This window comes from Varroa jacobsoni, unplaced genomic scaffold (genome assembly GCF_002532875.2).
Source record: "Varroa jacobsoni isolate VJ856 unplaced genomic scaffold, vjacob_1.0 scaffold_1259, whole genome shotgun sequence".
NCBI classification, from domain to species: Eukaryota; Metazoa; Arthropoda; class Arachnida; order Mesostigmata; family Varroidae; genus Varroa; species Varroa jacobsoni.
Window position 1 is genome coordinate 62062 of NW_019214161.1, and position 18746 is coordinate 80807.

Sequence of the window (18746 nt, forward strand, 5' to 3'; positions counted from 1 at the left end):
TGGTTACCAGCTACGTCTACACTCGCTGATAATCTACCTACCTATAAAGCATGGCTCTTTTAAAACTGCACGAACACTATGTCGAAGCTCATTTTATGTATTTCGGCATTGAACTCCGCCTTCAGTACAAGAGGGCAATCACGATCAAAACCAGTGTTTGTATGGCGTAGTTTATCAAACAACGAAGCTATTCGTTGTTTGACTTTAACGAGCCGAAGGTTAAAAAAATTTAGAGGTCCATCTGGTTTATAGAAGGATATATACGAAACTGTCAATTTTGTATAGACCTGCAAGTATCTAGTAGAATGTCAATTAAAACTGCCCACACATGAGCAGCTAGTTGCACAAATAGAAAGACTTTGTATAAAGTCGTCGACTACCAACATGTTAAGATCAATTTGAAGGCATCAGATCAAGCCTACGTTACATCAGTTGCCGATGAGCTTTGAGGTTCCTATCATGATTGCGCACTTAACGAGCTGATAATGTTAAATTAACTCGTGTTTATAGATCATTATCATTATTATTAACATTATCAGCTCGTTAACTCGTTAAAAATCCAATGCGCGTAGATACCGTTTAACCAACCTATATCATTCGGTATTCCAGATACTGTTATTAGGATGTAGTAAAATTTTCAGTTTGACTACTGTCGGTACTATTTTACGCTTTGATAAGTACTAAGAGGATTGGCTGCACTATTATCTACTTAAAACCGGGCTAATCCTATTCTTAAAAAATGGCGTAGCTTTTTTTAGTTGGGTTTGTGAGACCAGCCCAATTGATTCAAGCCATATTAGCTTGACTACCCTTATACATATCCAGATAAAATCCTTTTCTTGCTGTTTGTAGATAACGCCCATTAATGTGTTAAACCTAATTCTCGGTTACCACTTTCTTTAACAAGGGATCACATTCACATAATTGTTAGTGGGCTCTAGGAGCACATTTCTTTCTTTTAAAACTTTCGGTGAACTTGCCCTTCTTCGACGCATAAAGCGGTGCGGTAATTGCTATTTGTGTCATACTTAAATACATAAATAAGTGTCAGGTGCACAGAAAAACGCTTTTTTAGGTGAATCGAATAAGAACGGTTTTTACATCATATAAAACTAAATATTAATTTACCATAAGATTACTCGATATTTTCGTCAAAACGTCTCGGCATCTTCCCATTTATTTTTATAATAATTAGTAATCGTCGTTTCACCTTTGTTTTTCACATCATATTCATACAGCATTTGCTATTTGTGTATTTTCAATCAAGCCGTTCTCGCCGTTTTAGCCATCGCCACTGTGGCATGCTGTTAACGACCCTACTGTCGCATTCTTTAGATATTTCAATAATTCACGTTCACTTCATTGTTCTTTCCCAGACCGCCGTGGTCATCAGATGTGTGCTCCATACATCACCCTAGGTACTCCTTGAAAATAGTACGCCTGTTAGACGCATTCGTTAGTAGCTCTGTGTGAATGGGTGCGTGTATATGTGTATGTATGTGTGAATGTGGCTGTGTGTCCGTGAATCTGTGAGTGTGTCTGTGTGTATGTTTGTGTATGTCTGTGTGTATGTGCGTGTTATCTGGTATCGCCTTATTCTAATAGTGTAAAAGTTGCGTGAGCGACGACCTGGATACTTGTGGCATGTTCCTTAATTTGTTTTTAGATGGTGTGCAAATGTGTTTTTTTTTGCTTTCGTAGGTCTTTCTGTTTGTATTTTTATGTTTATGTTTGTACGTTTATGTTGTTGTTGTAGTCCTACTTTGTGTTTGTAGGTTTCTGCAAGGATCAAGGCTGGCAGGTGTCTTCCCTCTGTTCCACTGTTGAGAGTAATATGATAATATTAGAAAAGAAATAACAGTTTTTATTTTACACGTGTGTACTTTCTACAATCTAGTCGCATCCAGCAAAACTATTTGTTGTGGTGACGCTCAGTTTACTGATACCTTATTGCGAGGTCAATGTATGGTGCGCCTGTCTGTCTGCAACGTACTTATGTTTTTCTCTTTGTTATAGGCAATTCTATGGATGTCTCTATTTTCACCTCGGCTATACAAAGCTTCTTCCAGCTGTTGCCGTCGATCCGCTTAGCTTGAACGCAGAAAATGTATTAGCATCGCACTTACTGGTATATTTCCGCTTTTCACATTTTTTTTATTAACACCACACCGTGAATAAATAACTAATCTATTTAACTAGCCATCTTCGACCGCGGCTATTTCATATTGGTAAATATTCTACCCATGACGACGACTACTATTGAGCATGGGCAACGCAGTACCCTTCGAAAACCGCTTTTATCCCGGTACACCGAATCCATTATTCAAAGTAATACGAGATTTTCTAGTTTTGTTTCTTTAATTAACAGCATAACTGAACTGACGAATCTCACGATTTTTTTACGGTAACATAAAGATTGTATTACTGTCTATACAATACACTATCCGTATTATTACACAGCATACATTTCTATGAAAAGAGATTGGCCGACAATAGTTGATAAGCAATCGTCGCCATGAAATAACTGCGTTTCTCATCCGTAACGTCCTATAATTTCTTTAATCCTCGCGCAGGTGTTTGACGCGATACTTCCTTTAACTACCAAGCCAAGATTTATTGATCAATTAATTAATCAGTTATCAAAAGTAATGTTTTGTTTTTAACGGGCCAATTTAACCAGATCACTTAGTGTAGTCCAGATACAGTATTTCGTGGCATTCAGTCACCTGCACACCAATGTTATATATGAGATGATATTTCATTATGGTGTTGAATTCACATGGAAATCGAAATAAACGTGGGAGCTTTCAGAGGAAAGAGGCAAAAAAAGAGGGGATAATTGCAACTGAATGGAACTAGGTCGGTTGTGGCAGATAGTTACGGAGTTGTTATTCTCATGATGATTTTAAGTTGTCATCCACGATTCCGCAACCGTAGCGTTGTGGATCTACGAAAGTTTCTTCGCTTTATGGTACAGTGCGTCGACTACTTTTCCCATTGCATGAATCACTTCCAAGGCACCCACATACGTCTTATCCGTCTCCTAAAAAGCCGAGTAAGTTTTATGAGTTAACTAGTTTACAAAAAATTTCTTCGACACGATATTTCTTCCTAAGATAGATCCAACAATACCAGATATAAGTGCACATCGACAAATAATTTCTGAACACCTTGACTTATTAGTGATGAAAGGAGACGCTTACGTTTTCCCGATCGAGTTGTCTTAACTTAATATACATTCTCATCATTTAACCAGTAAAGAACCTATAGAAAAGATAAATGGTTCTATACCTGTTCCTCAAAGATGATAAGTACACCTGTGCCCTGATCGAGTATACCCGAAAACTTCTTGTCAAGGATCATTTGTGACAGCTTAAGCTCAACCTTTTCTCGAGGGAGCGCAATCACTTTAGCTACGTGATCAACTTGGACCCTTGAGTAAGGCTCGATAATGCGGCATAGATTTTGTTCTAGCATTTGATCGTAGAGAGTTTCAAGGTGGGCCGCAATGATCGGATCGTCCACTAGCTCCTTTTTGTATCGACCTAATGCCTCCTGAAACTCGGCAAGCGAACGTGACTGGGATGACTTGGCTACGGCCTTCATCGCTTCGATCTCAGGGCCAGCGTGACGTAATGCCAGTTTACCCATTACTATCGAATGCACATCTTCTGCCAGACCCAACATTATTTTGGACAACAGCATATATTTCAGCGCGGTCAGCGCCTGTAAGCACAATATAATTACACAAGCAGTTATTATTACAACAGGATAGTGAATATAAACGTAGAACGCTACATTTAAGGCAAAATTTTCGAAATAACTATTAATCGAGTAAGATTGTGCCCAAGTATGTCCTTTCATTTTACTAGCGACTCGATTATCACCTTCACACTGGACACCGAGTCGTAACATTCGAATGCCTCGTAGAAATACGAGAACGCCGTCTTAAAGTCGCGTTCATCCGCGGCATGAAGTACTCCCGACTGCAAGTCCAGCTGCGCCTGTAGCTTTGGTGGACAGTAAATTGCGTTAGCGGTTGTACGCGCAGACGTCAAGGCGGCACGAGCTTTCGGAAGGTTACTCAAAGCGTGGAACACCTAAAAGAGAAAGAGTATCGAAGACCCAGAAAGCAGCCTTAGCAATGGTTTTGTTTGTCTTTTAGTACGTTTTATATGGGAAATTATCCTTTTCCATTCGGTAATTGAAATCAATACCTTTGTCTCTGTAATAGTTATTTGTTTAACTAAGCGTAGCACCCCCAGGTATCGCCGCGCCAGATATTGACTTGTCATATGATTAAAAAATAAGGGTAGCTCTCTTTACAACATAGTAAATTCGTGTCTTATCTCTAAGTTTCAGAGTTTCAAAACACTGTGTAATTATATTTTCGAACGTAACACAGTTCTGAAGGAAAATTCGAAACCATTGAATAGAATTTAAATTTATTATGTCAGCGCAGCTATTGTCCACTAATACTAAAATGATGAATTTAGTGTTCAACTATTTTGTATGAGGTAGTCACTATTTGTAAACGTTTTATTAGTCATCCACGCACAGAACATCTGTGATAAAATAAAGTTTAACTTTTTTTTTTGTATCATCTAAGAGTCGCAGAATATTTACTAAAATAAAAATACCCATACTTTTGATTCTAGAAGTTGTACTTCAACGAGAAGGTCCTTATCATCCATCTTCCTCAGCTCACGGAGAAGTTCACCGATTAGCTGCAGTGCCTCCGTATACCTGGAAAAAGGAACACCATTGCTGATCTGAGTTACACCTATTAGGGTACCTAATTGTGTACTAACTTGAACCTGTAGGATCACTCATTTCATAGTCAAATCAAATAATGCTGTTACAAGCAAATCCGGAAGGTTTAAATTGAATGACTTTTGCGCTAGTCGAGCCAGAATGATACGACTTTTTATTATGTGTTATAAAATATTATTTTTTTGCACATGTGTCAGTGCTCTGGCAACTTCTGGTCAGCCACATACCTAGTACATGTTTTAGGCATAAACTTGCCCACTAATTACCCTTTGTAAGGCATGGAAACCCCCGTAATCACATGGACATAGATCGGGCAGTAAGCAAGTTGAATAATCTCTTAATCAATTCAAGAGTATTTGAGACATGACAATGAGGTCTGGTGTCTCCAAGTAGTCAGACTGCGTTCTTTGCGTGCGAACGATAGGCCTCTCAAATTCAAAATAGCGGGCTGTATTTATTATTTCATGTTTGATCAGCATCTCATAGCAGATATCCCTGTTGCCCATTGTAAGTTTTACCAGCATCTTATGTTTGAGTCTCTCTGCGGCTGGCGGCAATAATTGAACTATCCCTCGTCTATGGCGACTGTATGCTGCAGGCCAAATTTTTTAAATTTTTTAAAAATGTTGATTAAATCTTCGCAAATTGCACGTGTAATACACTACATGTTTTCCCGATTGGCCTCAATTTGGACTGGTAAATTTCTTCTTTTCTTTCAATTGTTGCATTTGCACTATTTGTATTATAGTTCTAACACGTTACATGTGAGGCGCCAATTTTGACCAACAGAGTCGTTGGACTTCAAGTTCTGCCTTTTTGAAAAGCCTTCTCAGTTATGGCAATGCGTTCTTCTTGTTTGGATCCCGACATCTGATCACTTCCTTGCTTTCAACTTTTCAATCACCGCTCTTTCAATCAATGCAAATGGTGCAATGTTTGTACCATGTACGTCTCCTTTCCTAATGTCTTCACCAAATGAATTTTCGGAGCGCTGTGGCTTTTGAGAAATAAAAACTCGATCACTGACCGTTGATTCTTCAGACTAAAAGATGTTTTTTCTCTTCATCTTATTTCTCTTAGTTGAAACTCAACCAGTTTCCCTGAACAATTTTCCAGAGACTAAACCATCTACTAGTTATATTTTGTCTGCTAGCGGCACGTAGTTAAAAAAATTATGTAACTTCAGAGTCCTCTCAAGTTACATAATTTGCTTGTGACTAACTAATTAATAACTCTCAATGGATTGCGAGAATCGAACTGGAATTTGCATTGCTCAACGGGCATAATTTGGGAACGTATACGCTCTACTGTTTAAAGGAATATCTTTGGAACTAATACCCTGTCACTTCGGCACTAACCTTTTCGTGTCGTAATACAAGGCGATAAGCCTCGTTTGGAGAGACTGTCTGAGGAACGTCCTCTTTTCCTGCTGAGACCATTCTATGCATTCTCTGCAAAGATCTACTTCAAGACCAGTGCACGCCTCCATATCCAGGAAAAGGTCTACTAGTGCTCTGACCAGCTTGGCAGCTTTTGCTTTACTCATGGTATTCAGGAACGGCCGGGTGTTCTTAATCAGCTCTCCAAGTTCTACAATATAACAATGACATCGATTTCGTCACATTAAAAAATAAATGTTGAATACTTACGTTCCTGTCTCTTATAGTTTCTCATTATAATATAGTAAGGCATAGCATCAACAGACTCTTGTCCTTTTGATGAAACTTTCATATGTTAAATTGAACTTAAATTCTGTACACTGGACAACCTATCCCAGCAACGTACTCCTTACACTACAAGCCTAGTCGACCTGTTCGATAAAGTCTATGTAGATTCGATGAAGTCTATGGCTTGTATGAACTCTATCATCGATAAACCGTGGCTTAAGTTTACCCTGAGCTTTGCCCTCCTTGGCAAGCCTGTGCCCCATCTCGAGAATGGACTGCACCTTATCCTGGACAACAGCGTCATCTTCAGTTCCAGTGGGCAGTTCGGGAAGACCTGCCAACATACACCAAGCAAACACAATCAGACCAGGCTACTCTATAAAGCTATTAGAAACGTTCGTTTTACCGCTCGTGACCACACTTGTCTAATGGCAAAAAAAGGTTCTATTTATTAACCTAGTGACTAGCTAATATAGATAAAATATATAAGGATCGATTCAGCACCAATAACTCAAGCGTCTTCCCATGGCGACCTGATTGTTAAATAATTCACATTCGAGGCAGCCTTTAATTATACGTTGCAATTGCGAAATACGGAGCTCCTTTCCGTTAAAAGACAAGTAGTCCTTCCTTAGTGGGAAACAGTCGCATTATCAGCTTATTACCTCGTACCGAATTGGGTTCTACCAATAGTCATAATCGTTTCTGATGACAAATTGAATTTATATCTCTTCACTCATCATGCCCATAAATTGGAAGAACTTAGTTAAAAATAAGCGAATAAGTTCACAGAAATACTTCAGCACTTTCTCATATCCAGTGCATTTCCTATGGGTTCAATCGGATCGATTAGATCGATGCTTTAGAAAAATAAATCGTTCGAAAGAAGATAAATTTGTTCATCCTTTTTGCTCAACAATTTATGTAGAGATATTTTGTACTCGATAATCGAGTTTTATTTTGCTGCCATACATCGAATCAATATGTCACCTAAAGATTAGCGAGAAAAACCTCGCTCATGTCTGACTCTTCGTATTGATCTCAATCGCGAAACTTCGCTGTGAGCAAGACGCAATATTAGTAATGTAAAGTTAACCATGGATACACGTTTAGATTGCACTGGTGAACTCCTTGATTTAGAGAAGGGCGCGCCAAACTCATGCTTCAGGTGGAAACACAGAAAAAACAAAAAAAACATGTCACATGTTCTCTAATGGTAATACACCACAACCATTCGCTACAAAAACCCAGAGAAACCCGTAAGGATACATATGATGACTGGCGAAAATATCGGCGGGTCCGAAATAGTTATTTGACATCACGGTAAAATAAGATAACCCCCCACAATGTTGCACGCTAAACGAATCCGCATAGTCGTGGCAACTCACCGACAGCCTTCTTTATAGGGAAATCCGATTTCTTGTCGTGTGGTCGCAGATTTTGGTGGACATCACTGGGTACAGCAATAGTCGCCATCTTGGCCGTCTTTAAATGAAAATCGTTCTGCATCTCTACGGCCCAGCACTCTGTTAGTTCTACGGCCACTGATTAGCACACTCAGGGCGATCCGACTGAGATCTGTGAGAGCAGAGGGTTGAGCGTAAAGCGTGATTTTCTTGTTTTTTTTTTCGTTTTTCCTAGTTTTTTAGTGTTGGACGGGGAAGTGCTTCTAAAAATTCATCTGCTCCTGTTTTCTACACATAGCACTCATTTAGAGCTGTTAATGTACCACCGCCACGCTCTCACCTACATGATAACATTCATGTGCTCTACAACTGATATATTTAATCATGTATCTACATAAAAGAGTTGCAAGACTGACGCATCGCATTCTTAGGATATGAGACATTTGTATCCTTGAATAATTAATTATCTACAGAAACTCATTGTAGAGTACGGTTTTCACAGGTTTTTCACCAACGACCACTGCAACTGCGTAGGACGCGCAATTTCGAAACCATCGAATCTTCGATCCTAAGCGGTAAATACGATCTCGCTTTTAACCCAGGTTCACCGCACTATCCATCGAATCTGCTGTACACAACCACTTCGTGGGTTAGTTGTCGTCGTTTTTATCCGTAATCGCGCTGGACCCTGTATGGTAGAGTTCGTCAGTGGTGTAGGTGATGAGCCAACATACCTTGTGTGCCTTAGCAGTCTGACGTTAGATCTGATCAAATTGTGCGACAGGCCTATCTTGGCCAGGTTGTACAAGGCTGATTGCGTCAGGTTCATTGTACTGCATGTGATCCTGAGTTAAGTACACGAAAATTGTGTAGACCGATCTATTTCCTTCTGAGAACGTTGACACCAAAACGTTTGGGCGATGTCGGCCCATGAACAGATGCGAGCTATGCTCGATGAGCTCATGGGAACTGCAAGAGATGGTAAGTATTTATGCTGAAGTACTATATAACTAAAAACCTCTACGAGTATGTTACGAGCAATGCGTGCTATTATTTTGGATGTGGAATAAGTGAGATAAGAAAAAACGTTTGTAATCATGATTCAAATTGGCTTAAACATTTTTCTACAACAATCCAGGCCCGTGTTGGTTGAACTTACATGTTTGCAATGTATGTGCATCAATGTTTTAGTAAAACGATTTGCTTTGTTATGTTATTATCAAGTTATTACAATAAGCACAAACAATTCTTCTGAGTTATAAAGAACACTCATCACATTCAAGATATGTATCAATCAGCCGGGCAGGAAATCAAGCGCGACCGTATGTTCTTAAAATCGTGCGTTAGCTATTTGTCCAGTATGTGGAAAATTACTAGATTATGAGCACCTCGATCGAAGGTTCATCAACAACAAGGTCTGTCCAATATGTGTTTAATTACGTCTATTGTCGTTGTTGTTTACGTATCGTAAAACGGTATCAAATTTTTGTCGAATACAAATAGCGATCGATGATAGAAATAAGATTATAATCCACATCTTTGAGTCAAATTGTTGTTTTATGACTGTGCATAGTTTGCCGCACAGCGATTTTTTTCAATTATTTTTCATTGTAATAAATAATATAAGGCCATTTTAGCAGGAAATTGTTTGTTCAGATCTGACCGTCATGTTTTTTGTATTGGCTAAAAGACATCTATATCTATTTTCAGTACGTTACGACGATCTGTAGATACTATATGAAGCACGGTAGTTCGTTACATATTTTTCGTTATATAATCTGTACAGACGTTGAGCACATGATTTGTGTCAAGGTTATTGTTTTTATGACAAAGTCAACAAACAGTTTCCAGAGTTATCCCTAGTGGACTTGCTCAGCTTCGTTGACAACTGTTTTTCCCAGCTGTACCGAGATGCTCTTAGAGTGCTTCGGCCGATTTTTCATATATCGTAATCTGTTAATTCTCCACTATTGGGCACGAGTGGATGTTTCGCAAATGTGTCAGCATCTGTAATATGCCACTAACTGTCGCTGACTAACCGAGCTTCCCTAGAGTTTGAAGCTATGACGTGTAGCTGCGACCTCGTAGGGTTTAAGAGGCAGTTGCATCCTTTACTGCACGTGTTTATAGACAACGCAGGTAATGCACGAAATAATTGAAAAATTGAGTGATATAAAAATTATTCCGCTTCGTAAACACGAGTACGCGTTATTCAAATATTAAATGTCTGCGTAAATATTTGTTCAATTGATTTCTTAAGTTATTTGTTTCATACAATGTTATTTTTACAACGTGCTAGGTGGCAAGCTCGCGTCAGGGACGCGGTTTGACATTTCCCTTGGCTAATCTATTTCGAACATTAGCATTTGTTATATATCCAAAAAAAAGCATGAAAATACATACGTGAAATATATAGTTCCCGTAAATGAATTGCTATTGCATTTGGAAGATATGAAATAATATGATGACACATTCGTCCTTCTACGTTACAGGTGATTCGACAAATGTTCATGTGAATTTTACCGATCGTAAAGTTTGCAAGAGTTTTTTACTCAAGTGCTGTCCACACGATATTCTAGCAGCAACCGTAAGTTTCTATAACATATCTAATATTCATTCCTAGGATTTATGGGGCTATGTTACGTTGTGAACAACTTCGGCACGAATGACAGAAATATTTTTTAACATGACAACACCGAACATTAATGAGCCTTGAAAGGTATTAATGAATTTTTAAAACGAAGCCGTAAGCAGAAAAAAACGCGCGAAAAAACCGTTTAATTCTAAACTCTGTTCCATATGGGTGTTTACGCTGATATGTAATAGTTACAAAAATAATATTATTTAATTATTGCCAATAGTAACTTATTACTTTATCGTAAGTCTTGGCGGCAATTTACATAGGATCAGGGTTCTTATTTAACTGATTAGGTTAATTTCGGTTGTTAATCTGGCGGTATCGCTATGTCTAGACAACGTTTTGCAGAACTATGGTTGCGTAATTTTTAGTAGAGTGATGTTTGTCATTTTGGAACAGTTTCAAATTCTCTATCTAAAAAAATGCTATCGATTATAGCGGAGTAAATGCATTATTTTGCAGACATCTCAACATTACGCGAGGCATATTCACTATGGTCAGAATGAACATCATTCTTTTACATTTGTGAACTTACTTTATTTTACTCGTTGATATCGAGTTTAGGTTAATTGCTGTAAATGGGGTGGCTTCCGCGTTGCCAGTTCGTATACAATATCATAATCATTTTTTAATATAAATTCGTTTTTTTTTTTTATAAATCCTTTAGATACCCTCAAAAATACAACAGCATGCCAAAGGTTAAGAACACGAAATATCTATCGAGTCCATCAAATGCAGAATAGATATGTCTCTGACTATTGGAGCGAGACTTACACATGTTCGATGCTGGGATGAAAACCCGTTGAAGTCGATGCCTTGATAACAGGCCTCTGGAGTCGTGGAATGGAATTGCTGATGCTTTTTCAAACGTTTGCTCAGCGGCCAATACTCACACAATATGTACTAAGAATTAAAACAGCGTCAAGGATTAGATCTCGTAAGCAATAAGCAAGAATTGAACCCGTTTTGTTAAGTAGACAGTTGCATTTGACGAGGTTATATAGAACAAGAGAAATATAAGAAGATTATCTGGCAATTGTTGCCTGCGCGCATTAATCTACGGTTCTGTTTTAGCGCATGGATTTGGGTAGCTGTTCTGGTACTCATGATTTGGCCCTTCGAGCGGACTATGAAAATGCGGCCAAGGACAAGGACTACTTCTACGACGTTGATGTAAGTTTCTCTCCCTTATTAGTTCGTACAAATGGTTCAAAGTAGATCAATTGATGGATGTTTTAAAACGTCGGTTAAAACTAGCCACGGCTCGCCCTTGAGGCCAACTTCATCGGTTGCGCCCCCACCACCTCAGGGATTTGCTCTCTCCCCATGTTTCTTTGCTACTTTCTTCCTTGTTGCAAGCTGCAAGCCAGCTTTATTCCACTCATTTAGCTTTTTTTAGATGATGGACTACTGCTGCGCACAGCAGGTGGATGCGAGCACGGTACGGTTTATCTAACAGAGGAGGTTTGATTAGAAATTTGAGGGGGTGTCATTGTAAAAAAAGGCGTTCTTTCGTTGTTCCCTGCGTGTTGTGTGATCGGGTGGGTCGACAGCATCTAGGTCAGTCCGATCTGCTGGCGAGTGGCCTAAACCCAGCCACAGCTACGATTGGGCCAACTGCAAATACAGCCAGACAAACGTCTGAGGGCTCCACCTGCTGCTGCTGCTGTTGCTGCTGTGACTTGAAAGTCACATCGCTTGGCGAGCTGCAAGGTTGCTCAGACGTGCGTGGCGCTGAAACACATCTGCAGATAGGTGATGTGAGTTGCGCCAGGTAGATGGGTTTACAGCTGCACACATCAGACAGACAGAGTGGGCAGAATTACTGGAAATAGTCAACATCATTTCTCCTTCATCTTCTTCCTCCACAACTTGTGCTCCTTCTGCGAGCACAATCTTCGGAGACCAGATTCGGTGTTCCTCCGGCGTCCGCCGGATCTAGCCGGGCTCCATTTCACGCGCTGGTCGTAAGTCCCTTCTTTTCATTGATACTCTCAACACTCGATTGAATATTGATTCACTTCTGTTATATGTCGGACGTGAAAGGATGGCAAGCTTTTTGGCGAAAAGCAGAATCTGTCCATCGAGCTACACGAAAACACCGTGCTTAGCGACGCAGAATCATATTTACAAAATAAAATCGTTTTCTGGGGAGATCAAACGGAGGTAAACTGGTATACGGGTAATTTTCTCCTGATTTTTCTCTGCTAGTGCTATGTCAGGGAGTCCACAAACAGAAACCGAAAAAAACACCTGAAATAACTGTCTTTTCTTAGAAGATAGTGTTTTCGAAGATTATTTCGTTTGTGTTCATTTGAAACTTTCGTCTCTCCCCCCCGTATTTCTGCATGTCCATGATTTCCGCTGTCCCTATCTGCGAGCTTGACCTCCTTGCCTTCAATCACAGTAGTGGCCCTTTCAAGCTAGCTTAACGTTTTCATGTAGCAGTATCTTGCGTAGCAATAAATAGTATTTACTAGAACATAATTAATCGGTTACTACGAAACAGCCATGAGACAGTCATTTTCTCAAGTTCCTTTTTAATGGCCACCTCGTGTGGGGTGCCTTTGGACCACTGACCTTATCATGATGAATCATCCGCTAGCAGTTACACATGCTAAAACGAGTTAATTACTAAAAGTGGTGTTTTGCTGTTGGTCAAGGAGGTCAAGTGGCTATTTTTTGCGCAGAAGGGAACACATTCGTTGTAGTAGTCGGGAATGGCCACCACTATTTCTAGTATGGATCAATCCTCCTTTGATACTTTATACATCTACGATGAACAATCCGACCGCCGGTAAGTTGACGCGGTCCAACGCTACGCGTCCTCTCATAGATCTCTCGTTGGACGTCGAACGTCGTGCCTATAGGTTGCGAACAGGTTGGAACCCTCGCAAAGGGACTAGGGAATCCTCCTTGATCTGAACCTCGCTGATGAACCACAGCCAATCTGGCCCAGCGGAATGTAAGTTAAACCCAATCTCAAGTGAACAGCCGAGGGCGATCTATTTTCCAATATCATTCACGGTTAGCTAATTTCGTATTACGTGCTTATTCTGGGAAGTCCGTATTTCGCTAATAGCATCTTGTTTGTTGAACAGAACATGGACACACGTGCAATCAACCCACAAGTCAAAGGAGAATTAATATCTTAAAACAGTCGTGATTCATAAATTAGGTTAGATATGAAATACGGTCGTAAATTGCTACTTGTACGCATATTGGATCCCTATAAAGTAAATGAAAAGTTTCTATATTTTTTTTTTGCCCATCATTCTTTCTTTCGTCATTATAGACCTAGAATAAATAGCGGTGCCCGCTATCACTCTTGATTAAGGATTTTTGTGGCCGCGTGAGTGAAACGTGCAGGAGCCTGACATAGATTTTGTTCTCGGGATGTAATTAGAATTCTTTTGTTAGCTCATCAGCGCCAGACTAATTTCAAATGAATGTATATGGATTAATAACATCATCTTTAATAAGCATACGAAGGTGGAGCATATTGTTAGTTAGATGTTTCTGTGCGGGCCTGTATATGAGTGAGTGCTTACGTGTAGAACTGTGGGATGCTACTGACTGAGCGATTGGAGGATGTATACTGTTCGTGGTTGGTGTGTACTTATTCAAGTCAAGAGCTGATGAACGCGGACTCGTGTGAAACAGTGAAAGACAGTAACTCTCTCTCTGTCACAGTCATCCGTGCTCGCCGCCCGCTGTGGTGAGTATTAAAAGAAAAAACCAACCGAAAAATCGTCGGCAAATAACGCACGCGAGCCATGTGCTGCAGTCAGCTGTGCTAGCTCATCTTCGCGCATCTGGTGTAAGTTTGAACCGATCAGCTTTCGACTTCTCATCACATCGTCATCATCTCCCCAGAATAGTTGAAATCGGCTATTCATCAGACTTTTACACAATGAACGAAACAACGAGTTAATACAAAACGACGAACTTTGCACCTTATTGCATCTAGAGACCTTTACACATTGACAACACTTGATAAGCAGATACCTAATAAGAATCGGACGCTGCTCTCCTTGCCAATAACTATTGGCTCCGAATTTGAGCGCTTGCCAATCTTTGTTTAGTATCAATCAATCAAGATATCCACTGTGACGTCGTCGGCGTCCACTGCCTTGATTTGGTTTATTTTCTTACGAAAATGTACCCTGTAAAAATGGAAATAAATCAATGTGTAAGCTTTCCGAAATAAGCAAGACGGTTTTCTTTTAAATAGGTTAAATGTTCTTGAGTTTCTCTGTGGGACTATCGTTACGAGCAAAAAAAGTCTTCGATAGAGAAAAAATCAATCTAAAATACCATCGGAGGTGATCTATTAAACATTGACGATGACCGATATTTAAGTAAAAACTATTCCAAGTTAAAAACATTGTACTACGTTACAGCCGTCGAGTACCGTATAGCTTACTACTCCTAAGTTTAGCAAATTAGATAGATTAATTGTTTTCTATTTTGTTTTGTGCCGTTTATGACGGTCATTTGCAGGCATTGGAACAGCTCGAACAGTTTGTCAAAGAGTGTGATCGACGAACAGATCAGGCAAAGAAAAAGTTAGCGGAAACTCAAGAAGAACTCAGCGCGGAGGCCACTGTGAAGCTGAACAAGATTAATGAGCTTGCTGAAGAGATCGGTACGTTTACCGTTCTGGTTTACTCATTGAACCAACGACGGTGGTCAGCCCTTAAATCGTAGTAAAATGTTTGATTTTGTTTAGCCCTACATCATCCTTATTTTTGCCAGCATATTCAAATCAAGCAACTTGGTATACTAATCCAGTTTGTATTTTCCTGTTCACTGACTCTGAGAGCAATAAAATCTTGTTGATTTGCATTCTTGGATTATTTTTCTAGGTAAAAAGTTGGCCGAGGCAGAAGCCAAAGGCGCAGAGGGTCTCGTTGAGGAAAGTATGGCTATAATGGAAGAAGTTGAAAAAGCCAAGAAGAAAAAACATGAAGCTGAAACACACTACCGCAACTCGATGCCTGCTTCCAGCTACCAACAACAGAAGCTGCGAGTTTGTGAGGTCAGTTCTCTGTGGCTGAAACCGGTCCACGTGAGCTACAAAGGCCTATCCCGGGAAATGTAGCATATTTTCATCTGTAGACGACTAGAGTTGTTATGTCCTGCTTGATGGAACACCACCATCTATTAAATTCGTTTAAGTGTAAGAGCAGTTTGCCGTTGGCAACCGGAGAACTATCATACACCTTTTACAAAAAATTGCTGTATAGAAACAGGTTTTTGCGTCAATGATCTATGTCACCCAAATAATTACAAATTTTTGAGTATTGTGTTCGATTTCAGGTCTGCTCTGCATACCTAGGTATCTACGATAATGACCGACGTCTTGCGGATCACTTCGGGGGCAAATTGCATTTAGGCTTTATAGAGATTAGGGAAAAACTTGACGAGCTGCGTAAACAGGTCGATGACACCCGAAAGGCAGGCAAAGCTAATCGGGAACGTGACGAAAGGCGGGAAAAGGAGGCCCGACGGGAAGAACGTGATCACAGGGAACGGGAACGAGAAAGGGAGCGTGATCGAGGCCGCGATCATCACGCTAGACATCACAGGAGGAGGTAAGAACGTAGCAACAAAGCCTCAAGTAGCCTCATCAAAAAAAGTCTCGCTCATTTTAAATGTGAAACCAGCTCCTAAACCAACTTGAACAGTTTTTCGCCTTTTTGCAACTCTTAGATTTAATAACAAAGAATATAACAGACCTCAGGAGTAGTCTAGCCTCTGCACATGAATAAACGTCTGATTGACACCATAGCATAGAAGCTTTCAGGCTGGCGGCTACTCTAAGATAAATATTGTGCACATTTTTATATATAGTGTATTCTGTGCGTATTTTTCCTAGGTAGGTATACCCATGATCGTGCAGTGGTGAAGTATATATCTGCTAAACTCGAAATATTTATTCAGATTCATACAGGCTACTGTATAGCTTGTACGTTTTTTTTTTATTTTTAGGTCGCGTTCACGAGACCGTGAGTACCGGCGGCGGGATCGGGATCGTAGAGACCGTTCAAGGGATAAGGATAGGGGCAGTAATAGGCACAGACACCGGCGGGATCGTTAGTAATCGTCAAATAGAAACGAGGGTTCCATGAAAGCGGGGAGGCAGTTCCAGGGGCTGATTCCGTTCGTAGAGGATGAGTAGGTCTGTACCAATGCATTCAATGGCATATTACAAGAAGTAAACTGAGGCGCGCAACAAGCTTGTTGGGGACCGTGGTTCAGGGATAGGGAGGACGAGGACTCATTAGGGAGGGTACACGGGAGAGTATACTGTACTGTGAGCTACTGTATTTATCTAAAATATAAGTGGGATGGGGCTGGGAGTGGCAGTGAAGGCCAGGGAAAGAACCTCACTTCTGACGCATAGTTGTCAACTAAATATGACTACAGAACTGGTTTGCGCTGCTGTTCGAATCGTGTGCGTACCCCATACGTTCAGCAGCATAGGTGGCAGCATGGAATTTTCCTGTTTTCTTGTTTGTCTGTTTTTTTTTATATTGCGTTTGTGTTGTGAAATTTAAATAAAATAAAATCAATTTGAAATATACCAAGCGGCCATCAGTAAAAAAACGTATCGCTTGCCAGCTATTTCGATGTATACGCTAAACCGGGTTGTTATGTTAATAATAATAATTATTATTATTAATTGTGAATGATTTAGTACTAGTGGGAAATACATCTGGAAGCAAAAAAAAAAAAGCGTAAGCAAATGCAAGGTCATGTACGGTTCGGTATTGTCCAACTTTGGTTGATCACTAATCACTACATCGTAAATTTACATCTACATCATTTAAATAGTGATCGAGAAGTATATACTTTTAAAAAAGAGTATTGCGGAAACCGGGACCATTAGCTCAACCGGAGTTGTCACCTACAATGACTCAAATAGGAGTCCTTTATTATCAATTTCAACGGATCCTTTGTTATGCGACAAATCTGGTAACAGTGAAAGATTTCAGAATAATGCTAATCTATGTGTGAGCTTAGACGAATACCTTTGGCATAGATAATTTCGACCTATGACTCACTAAAATAAGAACGGTACCAGTAATTAATTTCAAATAAATAAGCGAGCCAGTTTATTAAGAACAACACGTCTTTTCTGATTTAGTTTAAACAGCTGACTGTTATACAGCTAGAATTACTTCGTATGTTATGTCTTGTTGATTGATAATTTTTGCGGGTTTAACCTAATACACTTCTGTAGGGAGGCACGACAAAGAAAACGGTATTTTTGGAATGACAGGTTACTTTATAGTCGACTGTTAGAAAATACCTGACAGGGAAGTTCCGTCAAGCCGAACTTAGCTCACTTGGTAGATTCTGACATGGTTTATCGTAGAGTTGCGGATGCGTTGTTAGAATAATTTAACGTTGAAACTGAACGATCAGCCACCGAATTTAACCGGGTGCACTATTATGCTCAATTCGTTGTGGGTACCGAGTACTCGCTGTAGCCTGTTAGTCTTGGGTCCGGGCAATATGACTGTATTGGAAATCAGACGAGCGGTAGATCCAAGAATGACCGGAAGACGTTTTAACCAATGATTTCTGAAACTTAGTTGTTGGATCTGCCGCGGACGCTTTAAATTGCCAAAATCGTATCTTAAATAGTAATTTTCACATAAATTTCGTAGCACTTATCTGTTATTAGTGGTGCAAAAAGCGGTCTGTGGCCGCTTTAAATCAAAGGATTTGCCGCCCAAGTCACTGCGCCGCCGTTGTCGATTACGTTAACTTTTCAACAAGTAACATAATTGGTCTTTGAGCTGCTTTTTTTCTCTCACATCTTTTTTTGAACTTTTTTTGAAGGCATACACGTCCAGCATTGAGAATAACTATTTTCATCATTAATCATATCATGAAACATTAATTTTGCTTTAGCCATAAATGGAGCTAAGCTGGGTGAAATTCAAGTTTACAGGTCGCTGGTGTCATAATGATTGACAGATATGGCACCAGACCACCATTGAAGCACGTGGACAAAGTAAACAACCTTTAGCAGTTGTTGAATCTAAAGTTAATTTCTGTTAAAAAGAAAAGCTTCGATTTTGCTATTCTGGTTTTGTGGCGCAGACTTGCAAGTCGGGACGAAGATAATATACTTATGCTTACATACGTTGCCTACTTGTTCACTGTTACTTCGAATAGCACTCGACAGAGGGTCCAGTGCTCTTGAAGCTTTGGCAAGTAATTCGGCCACGATTATGAAAATACGTG

The 18746-nt window shown here is 39.9% G+C and overlaps 2 protein-coding genes across 3 annotated transcripts; one reads left to right on the forward strand and one right to left on the reverse strand.

Moving 5' to 3' along the window:
* Window positions 1-1145: 1145 nt before the first annotated feature.
* On the reverse strand, window positions 1146-8028 carry Rpn6 (regulatory particle non-ATPase 6). The gene is made up of 7 exons (XM_022846870.2): window positions 7829-8028; window positions 6667-6774; window positions 6132-6363; window positions 4647-4746; window positions 3888-4100; window positions 3292-3726; window positions 1146-3043 (listed from the first exon to the last, which is right to left on the reverse strand). Exons 1-7 carry the CDS (start codon window positions 7947-7949, stop codon window positions 2948-2950), a joined length of 1305 nt encoding a protein of 434 aa, XP_022702605.1. The 5' UTR covers window positions 7950-8028; the 3' UTR covers window positions 1146-2947.
* Window positions 8029-8417: 389 nt separating this feature from the next.
* On the forward strand, window positions 8418-17618 carry LOC111268124 (putative RNA-binding protein Luc7-like 2). Of its 2 annotated transcripts, XM_022846874.2 has the most exons (7): window positions 8418-8827; window positions 10339-10433; window positions 11559-11657; window positions 14988-15132; window positions 15353-15525; window positions 15807-16081; window positions 16479-17618. In XM_022846874.2, exons 1-7 carry the CDS (start codon window positions 8767-8769, stop codon window positions 16585-16587), a joined length of 957 nt encoding a protein of 318 aa, XP_022702609.1. In that variant the 5' UTR covers window positions 8418-8766; the 3' UTR covers window positions 16588-17618. The 2 variants fall into 2 exon arrangements, with proteins under 2 accessions (XP_022702609.1, XP_022702611.1); XM_022846876.2 differs by lacking the exons at window positions 8418-8827; window positions 10339-10433 and adding an exon at window positions 11152-11421.
* The last annotated feature ends 1128 nt before the right edge of the window (window positions 17619-18746 follow it).